The 20,349-nt window shown below is 55.9% G+C and overlaps 5 protein-coding genes across 5 annotated transcripts; 2 read left to right on the forward strand and 3 right to left on the reverse strand.

Moving 5' to 3' along the window:
- Positions 1–8,854: 8,854 nt before the first annotated feature.
- On the reverse strand, positions 8,855–14,049 carry DL89DRAFT_275628 (phosphoribosylformylglycinamidin; the record flags this gene model as incomplete). Its single annotated transcript, XM_040889332.1, has 2 exons — positions 8,855–13,058; positions 13,472–14,049. The coding sequence occupies 2 exons, from the start codon at positions 14,047–14,049 to the stop codon at positions 8,855–8,857; spliced, it is 4,782 nt and encodes a 1,593-aa protein (XP_040741566.1).
- Positions 14,050–14,324: 275 nt separating this feature from the next.
- DL89DRAFT_225726 (2,3-bisphosphoglycerate-independent phosphoglycerate mutase) lies at positions 14,325–15,988 on the reverse strand (the record flags this gene model as incomplete). The annotated part of the gene is made up of 2 exons (XM_040884773.1): positions 14,325–15,620; positions 15,749–15,988. The coding sequence occupies 2 exons, from the start codon at positions 15,986–15,988 to the stop codon at positions 14,325–14,327; spliced, it is 1,536 nt and encodes a 511-aa protein (XP_040741567.1).
- A 275-nt stretch (positions 15,989–16,263) lies between these two features.
- On the reverse strand, positions 16,264–17,742 carry DL89DRAFT_259544 (uncharacterized protein; the record flags this gene model as incomplete). The annotated part of the gene is made up of 1 exon (XM_040885694.1): positions 16,264–17,742. One exon carries the CDS (start codon positions 17,740–17,742, stop codon positions 16,264–16,266), a length of 1,479 nt encoding a protein of 492 aa, XP_040741568.1.
- A 216-nt stretch (positions 17,743–17,958) lies between these two features.
- DL89DRAFT_48811 (uncharacterized protein) lies at positions 17,959–18,669 on the forward strand. Its single transcript, XM_040891730.1, has one exon. The coding sequence runs from the start codon at positions 18,047–18,049 to the stop codon at positions 18,494–18,496; it is 450 nt and encodes a 149-aa protein (XP_040741569.1). The 5' UTR covers positions 17,959–18,046; the 3' UTR covers positions 18,497–18,669.
- Positions 18,387–19,830, forward strand: DL89DRAFT_269456 (uncharacterized protein; the record flags this gene model as incomplete). Its single annotated transcript, XM_040888306.1, has 2 exons — positions 18,387–19,289; positions 19,337–19,830. Coding segments are annotated over exons 1-2 (941 nt in total), but the record flags the coding sequence as incomplete, so codon positions are not given.
- Between the last annotated feature and the right edge of the window lie 519 nt (positions 19,831–20,349).

A 20,349-nucleotide genomic window follows, 5' to 3' on the forward strand; every position in this document is an offset into this window, starting at 1 on the left:
CTGCAGCGATGTGACCAGCCGGATGGCAACCAGGTGTGAGTGGTTTATTCTTGCACCGCTGCTGATACCCAGCACAGTGACTATGTATGCAACATTGAGTGCCATCTCGCGCAGCACCGAGATACTCAGGTCAACCCAGGTGTAAATGAATTCCTCTGACCGCTTAACACACGAATAGTCATCCATACGCTGGAACATCAGCTCATTGGCATACTGGTGGTTTGAAAACGCTCGGATCGTGGCTGCTCCATCAAGCGACTGCTGGTACTGCTCCTGGATCTTGGGCTCTGTCTTAGCTATGGCGTCGTTGAAGTTGTCGAGCGGCGTACGGCTGACCTTGATGATGAAGATCATGGCAGCGAGAAGAACCACCACGGCTGCAGGCATTATCGGGTGGAAACCAAAGACAACCCAGGTCTCAAACAGAAGTTGGATTGAGTGTTTCATGAAATCGCCCACTAGCTCGGGCAGATCCTCGTCAATAACCTTTTGGCCATCGGTAAACAGCCCAATAATGCGACCAGTGGGCACGGAAGAAAAGAACTGCAGCGATGCGTGTGTGACGCTGTAAAGCAGATCGCGGTGGGCCTTGACAAACATAGAGCGTCGCCACACAACGTTGGGCCACCAGTATCCTCCAAACTCGACCATGGTTAGAGCTCCCAGCCAGACCAAGCTGACACCAAAGTGCTCAGTTGTTGGATTGCGCAAAATCGACATCCAGGATACCGCATCTGCATCATCATCGCTGCCTGCACGGGGGAGGAAGACTGGAAAGGGCTTAGCCAACCACTGCTGCGAGTCTTGAGCGATGAAAAAGTGGGCAGTCACAGTCACAAGCTGGCAGAGAATGAGCGCTACACCACATTTGCGAAGCATGTAGCGTGCAGGAATCAAAAACTTATCCATGGCGCTTGCGAACTTGGGCTCATAGCCATCGTGCTCTCGTATATTCGGCTTGTCTCCACTCGTTCTGTCTTTGGTATGGAGATGAGCACCCATGATTTGAGAGTTGTCTGGTAGTAACTCCAAAGATGAAGCAGGTGATAGGTCTGGCAGTGGCGAAGTGCTTTCTCTAAATCCTCTTCCGAATTCAACTAATTTGCGCAGTTCGTTGGACTGCGAGATGAGCGTGCCAAATGGGACTGGACTGTGGATCTCGCCGTCGATAGCCAGGCTGACCGCATCTGCTCGCGCCAACACATTGACCTCGTTGGAGATGATGATACGCGATGTATGCTTGAGCAGGCCTGTTGCACTCGAGACAACGTTGGCAAACAGCCGGCTGCCCACATGCACGTCAACCGCTGAGAAAATGTTGTCGAGCAGATACAGCTCAGCCTTAGCATAGACTGCTCGTGCCAGAGCAATGCGCAGTCGCTGTCCGCCAGACAGTGCGATTCCGTTGTCTCCAACAACCGTCTGGTCGCCATCAGACATCCTGTCAAGGTCGTACTGCAGCTCGCATACGTCGATGACTCTGGCGTACCACTGGGGGTCAAGGTCCCTGCCGAAAGGTGACATTGGCGCGAATTGTGCTGTTGCTGAGCCACGGCTCCTGCGACACATATGCGATGCCAGAGGATGGTCGAAGCATCGTGCCGCTGATGTGGTCCATTTCGCCGAGGATCGCTGATAGCAGCGACGATTTGCAGGCGCCGACTTTGCCTGCCACTGCAATCATTTGGCCCGGCTCGCACTTGAAATTGACACGAATAGCGCCTCGGTTTGAGCCTGTGCTGCTGCCTTCTGGTGTGGAAGCTGTCCGCCATCTGAACACTCCCGAGGATATCTCGACTCTGTACTTTTCGTTGGACTCGCCAGCGGTGTGTGTCCCTTGAGTCTCCAGATCACCAGTTCCGTCAAGAAGTAGCTTATAAATATACTCGTATGGTAGTTTTGCCGCCCACATTTCATCGAGGATCAATGGGACGTCCTGTATCAGATATACTAGTTCGCGCAGCACCGCCTGAACAACATACACGCGCTCAGCTGTAATATGCCCTATGCTCAGCAGTCTGTCGGCACCCGAACCTGCCAGCCCGCTGGCAACCATGCAGCAAATGAACAATGAGGTCGCAGGAATGCCCGAAGTATTGATAACACGCGAAGCCCAGTCCACAGAACATGCAATGCCGTATTGCATGGTAAAAGCGAGCTCCCCGCCTTCACGCACCGCCTGAATCTGCTGTGCTAAGTGTGACTCCCAGCCGAGCATACGCAATGGAACAACATTCTCAATGAGTTGCGTCAACAGCTCTACGCGCTTACTTAGCATTGCCTGTGCATTTTTGTATGCTGAATTACGCCAGCGGAAGACGCGGTTGCGCAAGGGGAAGTACATGGCGATGACGATAATGCCAGCAGCCAATGCCCAGCCAACCTGAAGGTAGAACACATAGAGCGTACATAAAATCCGCACCGGCAGCCATAGGAGCTCACACATGCAGAAAATATGCGTTGCTAGGTCTTTTGTGCTCTGGAGGCCACATGAATACAAATCTGTACCGTTGCTGGCGGCTACAGCAGCGAGCCCTGGGCGGCGCAGCGCCTGGCAGTGCACCATTGCGGTCAGCGCAGTACGCAACCTTAGCGTCACACGGTCCTTCATGTCAATCGAATTCTGCTGCAACAGCGTGCCCACAATCGACATTGTCATGGATAGTGCCAGGGTCCAGTACGCACCATCAATATCCGGCGTACTCAGCTGGCGCATCAGGTGCGAGGTAACCAAGGGCGTTGCCAGCGCGTGTGCGCTTAAGCAGAAAACACAGGGAGCTGACCAGAAAGGCATCCAAGGCAAATACCCACAGAATTGCCATGGCCAGCGACCGCCGCCCGCTGGCAAGCTCATCCTGCCAGTGCTTTTGGAGCTGCGTAAATGTGTTTTCCACCTGGAGGTGCGCTGGCAGCGCTACTGGGGTTGCCTGGCGTATCAGTGCTCACCAGCCGGCGGAGCACCCAGCTGTACGTGACAAGTGACAGGAATGACTCGCACTCCTCAGGACAGTACTCGCGCCCATTGTTGTCCGGCCGTTCCTGCGCACTGTGGGACAGCTGGTGCTGCATCCAGCACAGCCATAGGTCGAACGCAAGGCGAGCTGCAGCAGATACGGGCTTGACACCTTCCGTTTTCAGCAAGTGCATGGCTCGGTATGCCGATGCTGCCAGCGAGAATGCTATCAGCGAGCGCACAGCAAGGTGAGAGGACAGCACACTGCCTGACATTCCAGGTTGGAAGTTCCTGCGTGCTGGGAGAATGCCTTGGATGCAGAGCAGCATGATGACGCCAACTCGGATGACGATGGGGATTGTCGCGGCCAGATTTGGTGTCAGAGCCAGCCACGCATAGGCAATCTCCGCAACGACAGCAGACGACATTGTGAAAACCAGCAGTTGCTACAGAGAGTCACCGCATGTATGAGCAATGACGAAAAGGAGAAGAAAATGTTGGTGAGCACCAGCTGTGGTACCCGTCGATATATGCTTTCTTAGGATGCCATTACTTGCCATTGCGCCGTGGTTCAATTGTCTGGTCTGCCACGAATCTTGCCGGTGCGGAGCTGAGAAGCACACGGGACTCCAATCGCCATATGCGGCACTGCTTCAATGAGATAATTCATAAGATTTGCTGTGAGAGACGAGAAAAGGCTGTGGGCAGGAGAGGCAGCGAGAACGAGTAGCGCAATTGTGGTGAAAAGGTGAGAGATACGGAGAAAGGAAGATATCTTATAAATAGAATTGCGTGTAGAGTGCTTCGGGGAGCGAAGGACAAGAACCATTCCAGGCGCAGCGCTTTTTTGCAGAAAAAGGGTACGGCCTGCTATTCATACAACAGGAAAGCAGAAAGCAGAGAAATAAGAGGGCAATAGGTGGGCAGCCGGGTGCATGCTAATACAGGCGGATTGCACCGACAAAGTGTCAGAAGGGTAGGGACCGAGCACAAGAATCGGGTGTGCCCAAGCGTACCTTGTCTGCTACTCGGGTTCCGGTGTCATAAGAAATACCCGTCATAGGTGGGGATAGAAACAAGGGCAACAAGAGATGTGTCCAAGACCCCAAAAGGGAGACAAGCTGTGCCGCCATCATTTAAGGCATGTGCAATTTACCTCCGTCGAAAGTGTACAGCATGGACGGCGTGACCGGCACGCGAAAAAAAATCCATGCCGCAATCATGCTGGTCATGCTGCTTCTCTGATAGAGGAGCCAGCCTGTTTGCTGTATCCATACGAACTGCTTTGATAAATTGAGATAAAAAAAACCATTACCCTCAAGAAAGAGGGGCAGCAGCAAAAAGTGGGCTTGGCCGGGAATTGAACCCGGGACCTCTCGCACCCGAAGCGAGAATCATACTACTAGACCACCAAGCCCGAGGCGCTTAAACCAGATAATCTGATTGGTCGATCAACCTTCTGGCCGACGAGTTTAGAAAAAGCGTAATATGGAGGGTAGAGCTGCATATTATCAAGTTTACGTTCTTCTGTTGGGGATGATAGCGCACTATCCGTGGTAACAGATCCATTTCCATCAAAATACCACAAATTGGTGATATCTCTGCCAATGTAAGCTGACATTAAAACCATTTGCTGCTGAAACCCCTTGTGCAAATATATACTATTTCATACAAGAATTGCTCTGCTCGCGATGCGAGCTCGGCTGCTAGTCAGCATGAGTTGACACGTCGATAAGGGCATCACGGCGAACCGATCATTTGAACGTGTCGGATGGCTGCTGGTGCAATGTCGATCATGGACATCTCCCACCTTGGTGGCCTGCTCAGCGCAGGCGCTTCAGCGCTGGTTCGCTGCTGCTGGCAGCAGAATCGCCTGCTGCTGCACGCCTCTTGCGCGACCTCTTTGTTGCAGGGGTGGTGCCAGAAGCATTGGCAGCAATGGCCGTAGAACAACGGAACCGTTCAGGAATACTGCCTGAATCACAGAGTGACTGGAAAATGAGCCTGAAGTTTAGAACTGCTGCGAGATCGCGGTTCAAGAGTCGAGACGAATAGGCCCGCCTGTATTATGTCATGGCCCGCTTACATGACTCGCTTGTACAGCGGAGAAGGCCATGGCACTTCACAGTTGGGTTCTTCGACCTCTGGTAGGGCCGCGGGTTGGGAACATGCCGGAATGTCTGCAGCGATTTTTCGCAGCAGAACGGGCACACCGACGATGTCCGGAATTCGTCGATCAGATAAACTTCAAAGCCATGGTGCTTGAACTTGTCGCGCCATCCCTTGCCACGAATCGGCGCATGATGTCGGGCCATCGGCGCACTCAAATTGCCCATGATCAGCACTGGGTCTGGACCGAACCTGCTCCGGAGTTTTGCGGCAAGCCTGTGGTCTGCACGGGCCTGGTTCATGAATGAATCAAGGCGCAGCTTGCGGTGAAGCGGGTACACCTTGGGACTGGTACTGACACCTGGATGGGCTTTCCAGCGCCTTTGGTGCTGCTTGTTTGACTTAGTGGGCTGCTGCTCTGGTAACCTTCGCGCTGTCATCGTGCTGGCATAAAACGGTGCTAGGACACACCGCACCGATGCACGGGCAGCAACGTAGGCACGGAATTTTGCTGGGCTAAGGGTCCGGCAGCAGTGCTTGGAAAGCTCTGCCTCTGCTCTGCGGATAGCATCTTCTGGGACTTGATCCTTTGTATCCCAACGAATCCTGTCATAGTGGCGCAGCTTGAGCTCCTTATTGCGCTGCTGCCGTGTGTAGCGGTAGAGCATTTTTTTCACCCTCTTTCCCACTGCTGCTATTTTCGTGCAACATATACAGTAAATCGCCCCGACCTGGATCGATGAATACACAGCGGCCTTTCAGATTCTGCAGCTCTGGCTATGGGATCTGGTGGATATAGCGACAGTCAGCTATAGTATTGCCTCCCACGGCACCACCTCCTGCAACATCGCCTGTAGCATCGCCTCCCACAGCATCGCCTCCTGCACCATCAGCATCTACTGCACCATCAGCCTTGAATATCTTGTCTTGTAGCAAAATGCATATCGTTACACCATCTGTTGTTGCCATTCCGTGGAATTTTCTATCACCATGCGCCTTAAATGGCTTTGATGTTAGATCTGCGACCCGGCCCCACACATCCCACACAGGTTGTGTGATCCCTTGGACCGGGTCGTGTGCACAGACTGGGGGTGCTGATGCATATGCATTGTTAAGTGCTGCAACAGTGTCTGCTGCTGCTGCCGATGCAGCAGCAAGTGAATCAGCCGCTACTGCTGCAGTTGCTGCAGTGGCCTCTGTTGCATCCGATGGCATCTTCGCTGCTTCGCGTGCAGCCTTCTTGGCCAATTTTTCGCCCTTTTCTGTTGCTTTCCTTGCCTCTGTTGCTGCCCTCTTTGCTGCGTTGATCTTGGTAACCTCCTCACGTGTTTTCGAAACAAACACCTGCTTGATTATTTGCTTGTCTAAGCGCACATGGCCTGGGATCCATGATGTCCGCAGAGGCAAGCATTGGGGGGAGACTTGCCAAGCTGCTCATTTTCGATAAGCTGGCATAGGCGAATGTATGCACGCAGATGTTTAAGTGGATTTACCTTGGCATCATAGTATCGGCTGTCTTTGGCGAATCTGTACTTGGCATCATAGGCATTAAGGACTGGTGCCAGCTTGTTGTAGATTGCAAGCACCGGTGGGGTGAGCACACTGAGATCAGGGTGCCTAGAGGCAATTGCCTGGCGGAGCTTCTGTGCAGGTGTATAAATACACACTTGACATGTATTATTGAACTCTGCCTTGGACACATTGCCCATTGTACTGTGCAGTGTGTTTTTGCGGCTACGAATATCAATCAATTTGGCCAGAGTCCGCTGTAGGCAAGTGCCATAGTGCAACACAATGTTGTTCTTGTATGCTGTCATCAGCTCGGTATCCATGTATGTTGCTACTTGATTCATTTCACGTACACCATGTAGCTCGATATCGCCATTATGCAATAGATAATCATAAATATGGTATCTAACTACATCACCGAAATCTGCGGTTAACAGTTCTGACTTGTCCTTCCGGTTGACAAAATCCTTGGCAGATATGACAGTCTTCGCCTTCAGGTTGCGATAAATGAATAAATAAATAAAACGAAAAAAACCCTTTTTCACAAATGTTGCTGGGTCAAAAGCATCCCCGTCAGCTAGCTGATGGAGTAGTATCCATCGTGCAAGCATGTATGTATGCTCTTTGATGATATTGACGCTGTGTACAAATTGCTCTAGGCGGGGCAACATAGAATCACGGAAGCCAATACCACCAAGTGATGTCTTTATGACAGTAGTGCTGCGGGTAATATTCATTTGAGAAATTCAATAGGCAAAGTAAGAAGAGAAATGGTGCTGTTCAGTTTTGCTTTATTGCGTATGCATAGCATTAAGAACTTTTTATTAAAAATGATCTGGCTTGCATGGTTCTTGGGGCCCTTAGCACTGATACAGTCTCTTGAATCAGTCTATACAGACTGGGTCCATTGTGGCCCAAATACTACTGCTTACGCATGTTCATAAGACAAATTAATTTATAAAATAAACCCACAAATATTGTATGGCCACTAGAAGAGCTATATGGCCTTATTCAATAGGTGCTCTTAAATAAATATCCTAAGAGTGCTGCGCAGCCGGTGATGACCACCATGATGACGCCATGGAAGTTATCAGGCCGACCGACAAGAGCAGCTCTTGCGCTGAACCAATGGAAATATCTAGTGGAGACCTGTGGCCACTACAATAACAACTTGTCGCCCTGGTTTCACCGATGAGGTCAGATGCCGCACAAGATCAAAAGGAGTTTACAGAGCAAGTCACCCAAACTCGCTTTGAGATATAAAAGAGTTTTATCTTTTAACCAACTAATAAGGTTCTAGCGGACGGTCGGACACTTTTTAGACTATAAAATCTTATATATAGGTAAAAGATACTTGGATGTTTGTCAAAGCAACAGCACTAACAGAACCTCTACCTATTAAGCAAGTTGACACTGGCTGCTGTTGCATAAAGATGACTTCTCCAAGAGCAATCCAGTGAATAGTCGATGCCAGAATTATTTGCCCTTATGAGAAGAATCCTCATCGTCATAGAATATTTGGGTCTCCCTGGCGTTTGAGAAAATGCGTTTGGTCTGGTCGTAGAGCAGCTGTGCATGAGCCATATTTTTGTTCTATACATCCATTCATGGACCACGAGTGCCACCAATGAATAATTCGATGTTAATAACTCTGGGGAGAACTGGGTTCTCGACTGGTGGTATCCTCGGCGAATCAGCCCTACCTCTGAAGATGTTCTTCAGAGCATTTATGAAGATGGACAGCTTTTGTTCAGTTTATATGTCCATATTTTACTGTTATATAATCTCGCTCATCCGAACCCATTGCTCTTTTTGTACCACTGGTAGCTATCGCAGCAGCTAACAGTATGGTACTATACTTCGTAGCCCAAATTACTCAAAGCTATGTCCCTCCATCCACGGAAAGCGGGGAGCAGGGCATATGTGAGTGGTTTAAAATAGGGGCATGGAAAGTAAATATCTTTAGGCCTGCAACATATATTGTCAACTATCTTGTCGAGAATGAGCGCAGGCAGGTTTTATGCAATGGGTTCCATAGGAATGATGTTTTAACCTGCAGTAGTTGGGTTGTGAGCGAAGGTACAGAGGAAAATGTGTGGGAAGATTTTAGTTGAAATCTAGCAAGAGATGTCTTGAGAAGGAGTCTGGGGGAGTTAGTCGTTTCGATGTTGTTGTCTCTGGTTATTCTGCAGCAAAGAGCATTAGCGCAACAGGCCGATCTTGTCAATATCTTTTATTTTGCTAATAGGATTCAGAAACCAAAAAGAAACAGCACTTGCATTTTTAGTAGTTGTCAGCGACCCAGCGACGAGCATTGACAAACATGCGGGCCCAGGGTCCTTGCTCCCACGCCATGATCTTGTCGGCAGGGACGTAGGAATTGGCATCAATCCTGACAACGCGCTCGGGATGCGGCATCATGGCCAACACCCTACCATCCTTGGTGAGTACGCCAGCTAGGTTCAAGTCTGCGCCATTCGGGTTCATCGGGTACATGATGCGCTGATCACCGTGATTCGAGCCAGTGCGGTCGACGTACTTGAACGCCTGCAGATTGTCGTTCTGGAACTGCTGGCGGGCGAGGGGGCTGGCGAATTTGGCGCGGCCCTCGCCATGGGCGACCACGATCGGGATCTTGGAGCCCTGGAGTCCATCAAAGAAGACCTTGGCGGACTCTGCACTGGCTACGGGCTCGACCATGACGACACGGCCCTCGTACTGTTCGCTCTCGTTGCGCACGAAATGCGGCCAATCTTCGGTGCCCGGGATGACATCGCGCAGGTTGGACAGCATCTGGCAGCCATTGCAAACGCCCAAGGCGAATGTATTCTGCCGCTCGAAGAACGCCTTGAACTGGAGACGCGCCGCGGGCGACATCAAAATGGACTTGGCCCAGCCGGCGCCAGCACCAAGGACGTCACCGTAGGAGAAGCCACCGACAGCGGCAAGGCCGACAAAGTCGGAAAGCACGGCGGAGCCGTTGAAAATGTCGGTCATGTGGACGTCAACAGCCTCGAAGCCTGCCTGGTGGAAGGCGTAGGCCATTTCGGCATGCGAGTTGACGCCCTGCTCGCGCAGAATGGCCACGCGCGGCCGAGTCTCTGCCAGCGGCACCAGGGAAAGCGTCTGGGCGGGGTCAAAGGTCAGATCGTAGGAGATGCCCGAGTCGTTGTCGTTGGTGATCAGCGAGTACTCTTCGTCGGCGCACTGGGGGTTGTCGCGCAGCCGCTGCATCTTGTAGGAGGTCTCGGCCCACATTGCCCACAGGGCACTGCGCGTGTGCTCGTAGATGGGCATGCCGCCAGCCCGGAACCTAATGGCATCCTTATTGTCGACCTGGTAACCAACAGAGCCGATCTGCTTGACGGGCACGTTAATCATAGCGAACTCGGCAATGACATCGGCAACGTGGGCATTGTTGACCTGGATCACGCAGCCCAGCTCCTCGGTGAACAGCACCTCCATGGCCTCGCGCTCCGAGGCGGCGGCCAGCAGTGGCGCAATGTCTACGTCGATACCCACGTGACCAGCAAAGGCCATCTCGCAGAGGGTCGTGAACAGACCGCCGTCCGACCGGTCGTGGTAGGCCAGAATGTGCGGGCGCAGGAAGCGCAGACAGTTGAAGAACCGCAGCAGTGCGCGGCTGTCCTCGACGTCGGGCACGTGCTGGCCGATCTGATTATACACCTGCGCCAGCGCCGACCCGCCCATGCGGTGCTGGCCAGCGGCCAAATCGACAAACAGCAGAGCCCCAGAGGGCTGCAGCGCAGGCGTCAGGGTCTTGCGGGTATCGATGACGGCGGCAAAGGACGTGATGACGGCGGAGATGGGCGCAGTGACCTTCTTTTTCTCCGAGCTGTCCTGCCACTGCATCTGCATGCTCATCGAATCCTTGCCCACAGGCACTGACACGCCCAGGGCCTGGCACAGTTCACTCAATGCGCGCACGGCACTGTACAGACGCGCGCCTTCGCCTGGGTGGGCGGGCGCGGCCATCCAGTTGGCGCTCAGCTTGACCCACGATAGATCGGGCACGTCAGCAGCGGCGATGTTCATCAGGGACTCGGCTACAGCCATGCGCGAGGCCGCCGCCGCATCCACCAGCGCCAGGGTCGGGCGCTCACCCATGGCCATAGCCTCGCCGGTCCGCACCGACGTCTCGTAGCCACTTGAGGTCACGGCCACGTCGGCCACGGGCACCTGCCAGGGACCAACCATGGGGTCACGTGCCACCAGCCCAGTCACGCACCGATCGCCAATGGTAATCAGGAAGCTCTTGGACGCCACGCTGGGCAAATGCAGAACACGCGCCACAGCATCGGCGACGCGCATGGGGAACGGCAGCTCGGGCAGGTACTGCAGTAGGCTGCCGTCGAACGCATCGTAGGCAGAGACGAGCGAGTCGGCTGTGCGCGACATCTTGGGTGGCTTGCCGAACAGCACATCCATGGGCACGTCGATTGCGTGGCCGCCGAACAGCCGGTCGGAGACGCGCAGGCGCTTCTCCTCAATGGAGGTGCCGACGACGGCGAACGGGCAGCGCTCGCGCACGGCAATAGCCTCGAACACAGGCAGCTGGTCGGGCATGACGGCCAGCACGTAGCGCTCCTGCGACTCATTGCACCAGATCTCCATAGGCGACAGCGACGTGTCGGCGCAGGGCACATCGCGTAGCTCGATCTCGGCGCCGAGCCCCGAGTCGTGGACCAGCTCGGTCAAAGCGTTGCTCAGACCGCCGGCGCCCACGTCATGCACGAAGGCAATCGGGTTGCCGTCGCCCATGCTGGTGCACCCGTCCAGCACCATCTGGCACCGGCGCTCCATCTCGGGGTTGCCGCGCTGCACCGACGCAAAGTCCAGATCCGCCGCCTGCGTACCGGCCGCCACCGACGACGCCGCTCCGCCGCCCAGGCCGATCAGCATCGAGGGACCGCCCAGGACGATCAGCCGGGCGCCTGCAGCGAACGGCTTCTTCAGCATATGGCTGGCGCGCACACTGCCCATGCCGCCGGCAATCATGATTGGCTTGTGGAAGCCGCGCAGCTCGCTGCCCGCCTGCTCCAGGAATGTGCGGAAGTATCCCAGAATGGCTGGGCGCCCGAACTCATTGGCAAAGGCCGCAGCGCCCAGCGGAGCCTCCAGCATGATGTCCAGGGCGCTGGCTACGTGCGCCGGGAACCCCACGTGCTGGGTGGCCTTCTCCCACGGCTGCGCGAACCCCGGAATCTGCAGATTCGACACCGTGTAGCCCGCCAGCCCGCACTTGGGCTTCGATCCGATGCCCACCGCTCCCTCGTCACGGATCTCACCGCCGGTACCCGTGGCTGCGCCCGGGAACGGCGAGATAACCGTCGGGTGGTTGTGGGTCTCGACCTTGGCCACAATATGCACAGCGCCAGCCTCGCGCTGCCGCCACACCTGCCCGTCATCGGCCAGGGGCGCCCAGGCCTTGATGCTGCCGGCATTATACGCCTCCAGCACCGCTGCGTTGTCCGAGTAGGCGGAGAGCACGTGCTCCGGGTGCGCCTTCTGCGTAGCCCGGATCCAGTCAAACAGGGACTTGTCCTGCGTCTGCCCGTCGACGGTCCAGTCGGCGCGGAAGATCTTGTGGCGGCAGTGCTCGCTGTTGACCTGCGCAAACATCATCAGCTCGGCGTCGGTCGGGTTGCGCGCGATGCCGTCGGCCGATGCATGGGCGCCCATATACGCCTCCACCAGATATGCGATCTCGTCGTCGGCCAGCGCCAGACCTTGCTCCCTGTTGGCGCGGCTCAGCAGCTCAACCGCCTGCTGTGTGCTGGCGATCTCCGTGGCAGCCGTCGCGGCAGCCTCGATCGACTCGATCTCCTCGACCACATGGCTGGCCTCCGCCCCGCGCACCGGCACCTGACGCAGCTTGCGCGGCGGCGCCTGCTCAAACACAACCGTGGCCGCCGGGCAGCCATCGTACAGGGTCTCAGTCATGCGATCTGAGATTGCATTCGCCAGATCACTGTTGGCCATGACATCGACGTTATCAACGACGTCCAGATCAAACTCGATCTGGTACACGGTGCCGCGCTCCACCCTTTGCACGATATCGCCGAGGCCGCACAGACGGAAAATATCCGTCGCCTTGGACGACCACGGGCTGATTGTCCCGCGTCTGGGCAGAACCCAGATCGTGCTGACGTTCTCGGCTGACTCGCTGCGAAGCGTCTCATTGCCCACCAGCTCGATTGGCGCCTTGGGTGCCCCGTGCTCGCCCGGCCCGCGCAGAAGCAGCGAGATGATAGCCCAGGTGTGGTCCACTGTCGTCGCTGACAGCGCTGACGACGCCGACGGCGAATGGTTGGCTGTCGCCGCCATGTGCAGGTGCGGCGCATGCGCATACGACGGATTCAGCTCGACCAGATGCACATAGTGCGTCGATATCTTGGTCACGGCGCCCTTGGGAAACGGCAGCCGGTCGATCAGCGCCTTCTCTCGAAAATCTGACAGAGCATAGCTCCTGCCGGGGATCACAAGCATCGACATGGCTATAAAAGTTAGGAAAGTGCAGATAAGAAAAGCTACGGTGTTATTATAAAACAAAAGAGTGCTGGGAAGCAGTTGCGTTTGGCAAGATCGAGAGAGACAAGAAAGCAAAAAGGAATACCGTTGCCGCCCCGCGCTGCCCTTAAAGCATGCTCGATCCAGTCCATGCCAGCTCTTAATTGACTTTCCCCCTCTATCTTGCTGACCTCTGGGATAAGGGGTGGGAACTGAGCGTGTTGGGTACCGGGCTGGTCGATCACTTTGGGGTAAGCAATGGGCTGTGAAAATTCGTGATCACTGTTATCATAATCCGACCTAAAATATTTACCAAAAAAGTCAAAATGCTCTACGCCCCCGGGTCAGAACATCGCCCACATCGCCCACCCCACGGCTACCGCTGCTATTGAGGCCACACGGCGGTCGGCACCCGACATCATCTGCGCATCATCCGAGTCTTTGTGCGCGTCCTTCTGCTTGTCCTTGACTTCGTCCTGCCCGCTAATCGGTTTAATGCTGGCCTTCGCCTTCGCCTTCGCCATCTCCTCCTTTTCCCTCTCCTTCTTGTGCTCGGCCACATCCTCCGCCGACACCGTGGGCTTGCTCTCAGCCGACTTCTTCTCGGCCTTGATGCTGCTGCTGGCCATGACCGATGCGCTGGTGGACACAGCCTTCGAGGCATTGCAGAATACCTTGACCTGGCCTTCCTGGGCCGTGCGCGTTTCGTCGCCTGGGCACGAGTTAAAGCACGACACGATGGTCTTCTGGGCCTCGCATTTGCATGCCCAGTCGCTGTATGCGCATGCCCCCAGCATCAGGCCTTGGGTGTTCAGACAGCTGTTCAGAACGTGTTGAGCTGCGCATCCCTGAGGACCGGGCAGAGCTGGTGTTACAGGCACAGGGACCCCGGGTCCTTGGGCGTAGATGGCGGTGGCGAGCAGGGCGATCGTGGCGATGATATGCATATTGAAGTGGTGATTAGTTTTGCTAGAGGGGGTGACGATGTGGCTACTACCCAAACGAAGTTCGCAAGCAGTCCTTTGCATTTATACTGCCTCTGCCATGATCCCATGGTAGCTATGTCTCGGATCGCCACGAGGAAGAGGATCCTATCCCTCATTGCAAGCAGCTGGAACCTAAATGGCATGGTATGAATTCTTAACTGTGTGGGGAGGGGAGGATTGAAACATACGATGAAGAGCAAAAAGCGGAGGGAGTTGGGAAATATGTATAGAGGGGTTTAGGCAAGCAGCGAGTGGCCAGTCATATTCTCGGGCACCTCAAGACCCATGTACTTGAGCAGGGTGGGTGCGACATCGCACAGGGCGTGCTTGTCGTCGTCGGCAATGAACTTGGCGCCGTTCTCAGCATTGGCCATAACAAACGGCACGCGCGAGCAGGTGTGGGCGGTGTGCGGGGTCGAGCCATCGTCCGACAGCATCTTCTCGGCATTGCCGTGGTCGGCAGTGACAAACAGCGCATAGCCGTTCTCCTTGCACGCGTCGTAGATGCGGCCGATGGCCTTGTCGGTGGCCTCCATGGCCTGGAACGCCGCATCGTAGATGCCCGTGTGACCGACCATGTCGGGCGGGGCAAAGTTGCACATGACGAACGGGTACTTGCCGCTGTCCAGCTCCTCGGCCACCTTCTCGGCCACTGCCCACGACGACATCTCGGGCTTCAGGTCGTATGTGGCCACCCTGGGCGACGGGATCAGGTCGCGGTCCTCGCCGGCGAACTGTGCCTCCGAGCCGCCGTTGAAGAAGAACGTCACGTGGGCGTACTTCTCGGTCTCGGCCACGTGCACCTGCGCAACCGACTCCTTCGCCAGCCACTCGGCCAGCACGTCGGTCATCTTCTGTGGCGGGAACGCCGCCGGGAACGGGAAGTCCGCCTTGTACTGCGTCATCGTCGCAATCTGCAGGCCCGCCGGCACCACCGAGTCGAACGGCGTCGGCTTGATACCGAACGCCTGCGTGATCTCGCGCATGCGGTCCGAGCGGAAGTCAAAGAAGAAAATGCTGTCGTTCTCCTTCACCAGGCCCTCAGAGTCCACAATGATCGGCTTCAGGAACTCGTCGGTCTCGTCCTTGGCGTACCGCTCCTCCACCGTCTTGATGGCGTCGCTGGTCTTCTCGCCAGTGCCCTGGGTCATCGCATCAAACGCGACCTGCACCCGCTCCCAGCGCTTGTCGCGGTCCATCGCGTAGTACCGGCCCACAATCGTCGCGATCTTGCCGTACTGCAGCGACACGATCGCCTGCTGCAGCTCCGCCAGGTATTTGGTCGTCGAGCGCGGGCTCGTGTCGCGACCATCAGCGAAGAAGTGCACATACGACTCGGGCACGCCCGCCTCCTTGGCCGCCTCCAGCAGCCCAATCAGGTGCTTGATGTGGCCGTGCACTCCGCCGTCGGAGACCAGACCTGCCAGATGCAGGCGGCCGTTGCCGGCCTTGGCGTGGTCGAACAGATCTTTGATAGCCTCGGTGCTGCCAAACCGCTTCTCCTCCAGCGCAAGGTCAATACGCACAATATCCTACAAGAGTGCTTCTCCCGCAACCCCCACCCGGCGGCAATTATTAGCATAAACACAAACCTGTTTGTCGACTCACTTATCATTTTGCTTATCGATGGGACTGATCATGATAACGGATTCCCCCTTACCTGGTAAACAACACGCCCAGCGCCAATGTTCAGATGCCCGACCTCAGAGTTGCCCATCAGACCCGCAGGCAGACCGACAGCGCGACCGTGGGCCGCCAGCGAGGTGAACTGGGCATCGGTCTCGAACCCGTCCATGACCGGGGTGGGTGCATCGCGGATAGCGTCGCCCTTGGCCTCGGGGTTGTCGTTGATACCCCAGCCGTCGATGACAATAAGACAGGCCTTGTTAGCAGCAACCATGGTGTTTTTTGTAAGAGGAAAAAGGGGGTTACTCTAAGATGTTCGTAAAAAGGAGAAAAATTACTTTCAGCAGGAGAAGAAGCAGCGTTCGAAGGTCCTACAGCTTTGAACAGCCTAGCTTTATACGCGCTTTACTAATGCGCGCCAAGTTTGGGGGGGATGAGGGTCTTGAGCCGCCTGGGCTGGGGGGCAGGGCAACGTCACATACTGGCTTTTTTTTTTGGGCCTGGACATTTCTGCCTCCACGCGCCGGTGCTGATTGGCTCCGTCCAGAGTCACTCGGTCTTGGTTCTGGCTGATGGTTGCACGGGCAGCCCCAGCAGCGGGGCAGCCAGCGGCACAAGCGCTGCCAGCGCCGGCCAGAACACGCGCGGATCGCCGCCCACCGCAGCCTTGGTCAAGACCAGATCACCTGCCAGGAACCCCGCGATCGCAATATAGTTGGGGCGTCGGTGGTCTGGCTGCGTCAGCTGAGAGCCCACCAGGCCGATTCCCAGCAACAGCATATGTGCCACAAGCATCATGCCCGAATCGCCCGGATGCGTGCGCAGCAGGTACGTCGCGGAGACCGCCGCAATGCCACCAGGCAGGAGCAGCCATGCCGACGTATCGTACCGGCCGATGCTCGGGCGGCTGACCAGCAGCCTCAGCACCTTGAGCGACTCCATCGCCATGGCGCCCACACGGCCCACACGCAATGCCTGGTCCACAGCCGCAATGCCGCTGGACGGCATAGCCATGCCAAGCAGAGCCGCCGCAAAGCAGAACACCGAGGACACATACGAGACGCCGGTGAGCGGCACACTGGTCCACACAAGAATCTGGCTCTGGCGCCAAAATGCCTCGCCCAGAATGCGCGCAGCCGCCATAGCCGCCATTGCGTAGTATACAGGCCGGCTGTGGTCCAGCACCGAGACCACCAGGTTGCGCGCCAGCTCGAGCAGCGGCTCAGGGTCCTCCTCCTGCACAAGCCGCTGGTTGAATCGGATCCACGCCAAGCTGACTGCCGACAGATCGACCTCGACGTCCAGGTGCGTGGCATTCAGTGGTGCCTCACCGCTGACGTCCAGGTGGTCGCTGAGCGGCGTCCAGCGCTCGGGCAGGTCGGCGCCCTTATACGTCGGGTTGCTCCACAGAATCGGTCGGTACACGCGGCGCTCGTCGGGGGTGTAGTACGTGAACTCCAGCAGCCGGCTGAGGTCGCGCGGCGCCTTCCACATCTCAAAGTGGTTGTCGTCCAGCACATACTCCCACACCACACGCGTGTTGCCGTGTGCCACATAGTGCGATAGGTTGCCGTGCAAGGCCCGCGGCTTGATCAGATCAGTCGACCCGTAAATTGCGAACCGGTCATTCATCGCTGGGTGCGGCTCCATTGCGCCCGCCTCCTGCATGATTAGGTGCAGGTACATTGTGCGGAACCCGTCGTTGCGCACCTGCTCGGGGATTGCCACCCGCACTGTCTTGGAGAAGTGTGCCCGCGTGTCGCGCACGTCCAGGTCCTTGACCTGCCACACCATCTGCGCGTCACGGAAGAAATTTGCCCGGTCGGCGTAGAAGCTCGGCACATCTGTTGCGTACAGCACAAAGTCGTACTTCATCGGGTCGCGCCACCCAATGCGGTGCGGCTGCTGCGTCCCGCTGGTATCCAGCTTCTTGGGCGTCAGCTCTTGGTAGTACTCGTGCACAGACCAGAACAGATATCCGGCACACAGGTAGGGCACCAGGCCCAGCGTGTTTGACAGCAATTTCATCTTTGTATTAGAATGGAGAGGGCAAGGGAGGGAGAAAGTACAGGAGAGTGGAGGAGGGCTACGTTGTAGCTTGTTCTCGGGCAATAACAAGGGATCACCCTCGTTTTATTCCAAGAAGCGGTCCCGCCTTGCTGCCCAGTTTTGCAAATCGTGCTCTTAAAAGCCTGTCACGAGTTGCGCTGTCCGCTGCTCCGCTCTTCTCCAGAAGCCCCGGACCAGCTCCAGGAGCCGGCTCACAGCCTGCCCAGTGCGAGTTGCCGTAAACGGCTCGCCGCCCACCCCCTGTGTTTCGTGGCACCGAGTCATGATCCTGGGACATGTAGTGTCCCTTCCATCACCGGGTAATGGTCCAATATGTTTATTTTTGCCACAAAGGAACCCGCTGGGGGAGGACCTTGCGTGTTGTTGGAATCACGCTGTCATTAGTAATGGATTTCTAGAAACTTTCCACACATGCATGCGGCCAGTTTTTCTTGTTCTTTTGGCTGAGTGGCCGTTTCCAGCTGCGTCGCTCCAGCTGTTCGTCCCCTCCCTCATTGTCTCTGGGTGCAATAAATCAGACGCAGAGAAGCCCATTGCCATGTATGTGGAATTCTACACAAGGAATATCCGAACTCACCAAATCTTTTCGCTGTGTATGCCAAGTCCGGGGCTCTGCAAAAATAATAGCGTGTGCGGGAAACATGGGACACGTCATGACACCAGAATTCACAGGATTATTGCAATGAGCCTGCCAAGCTACACTCTTGCTTGATTTTGTGCTGACTTGCTTCGTCCTTTTATCAGACGACATGCCCAGCCATACATCTTGTTGAATGCTCTCTTCTCTTTGCTCCACTCTGTTATTCACCAACTCGCACGCCGCCAGCCTCCTTTCAACCCTCCCCCTTTTTTGATATCGCTACTGCCTTGCTCCATATACCATTTTTTTGTTCCATCGAGAACCATACCACAGTCGCACACGCAGACTAACACTCACACACACAATCTACTATTTCTTTTTTGCTCTCTCCCACACGTACTTTTCATCGTGTCTCGCACTCTTCTACTTTTTTTAAAAACTACTTTGCACTATTTCGCTTCTTACACACTTGCCATTCATGTTTGAAGGCTTTTCAAGAGGCTACCTACCAGAAAACTTTTACTCTGACCGGCTGGTGTTCAAGCCAAAGCCGCCTGCAATAAAGACTTCTCCGTATCCAAACAAAATCGAGGTCGGGGGCCGCTGCTACTATGCAATTATCGTTAACAAATCCCGCGCCCGCCTGCAGGACGCCTATGCGTGGATGAGCACGCACCCGTATATCCGAATAAACTATGTCGGTCCGGTAGCCGGAAACGCCTTTACCGGGAACATTGTGGTTGAAGCGTACCAGTCACCAGAGCGCAGCTACGTCATGGTCGTCTGCCGCGCCGCGACTCAGGGCGACGAGCAAACCAACCAGATCATGCAGTCGCACGGATACTCGCAGCGCCGCGGGCCCTGCCCCGCCCCCATCTCCGCCATTATCTGCCGCTCCGGGGTCAACCTGCAGAGCGTCTGGCAAGTGGCTCAGCCTGCACCGCGGCCGCCTCGCATATCCTGGTCAACGAGCAATTTATCCGCAACACCATCGCCATCACCCGCCCGCCGTTGCGCGACAGTGACCTGAACCGCCCGTTTGATGACGCTGCCCCAGTCTCTAGCAGGTACGTTTTGTATGATGAGTTCAACACCCGCCAGGCGCGCAACCTGCAAGGGCCCGTGCGCTCCAACTCCAGCCTACAGCACTACATGCGTCGCCAGCTGCCCCGCCACCACCCTTCGCACGAGTCGGTCGATTCGATGCTGCCCGCCTACGAGCCGCCGCCGCCCTCGATACACAGCTCAATTCCTGAGGAACTCCGCGCCGAGATCGAGGAAATCCAGCGCCTGCAGGCCGAGGTTGCCAGTGGCGATCACGAGTTCCTGAGCAGCAGTAGCGGCTCAGCCGAGCTTTCGTCCAGTGAAAGCGCGAGCGACTCGGACGAAGACGGCACATCAACTTACCTGCGCATCGTGCCCCAGGCATCGCCGCCACAATACTGGGACATTGCCGACGACACAGAGTACGGCCGCCTGCACACTACTTAACGAAGCCTCGTCTCTAAGAGCCGAACCGCCAGCTATTGCTGATTCAGTGGAGCCGCCCAACACCCAGCCTGCCGAGGCTGCAGGCCAGTCTGCCCCGACATTCACCAGGACATTCACTCGCTCGATGCCTATGCTCGTCAGCATCCTGGACGAAGGTGACGAGATCGAGGCCAGCATTGCGCAGTACCGCCAGCGCGTAATCGCCGATAGCAATAATGCTGTCATGGAGCCATCGGATATCGAGCCACCGCCTGTCACCTCATCATCGCAAACGCGTGCTGCGCACTCTGCCTCCAACAGCAACAGCCTATTCAGTGGTATCAACCAGCACATGCGCCGGTCGCGTCTGTCGGCAAAAACGAACCCGGAGTATGGGAAGCGAAATTGGTTTTCGCGCCTGCTAAACATGTAGATATTTCTCATTTTTTGCTGGTAGCTGCTTTTCTAATCTAATTGGCAGTGCCCAAGCGTGCGTGATTTCTTGTACCACGTGT

The sequence above is a fragment of the Linderina pennispora genome (genome assembly GCF_002104995.1).
Source record: "Linderina pennispora strain ATCC 12442 chromosome Unknown DL89scaffold_12, whole genome shotgun sequence".
Lineage (NCBI taxonomy): Eukaryota > Fungi > Kickxellomycota > Kickxellomycetes > Kickxellales > Kickxellaceae > Linderina > Linderina pennispora.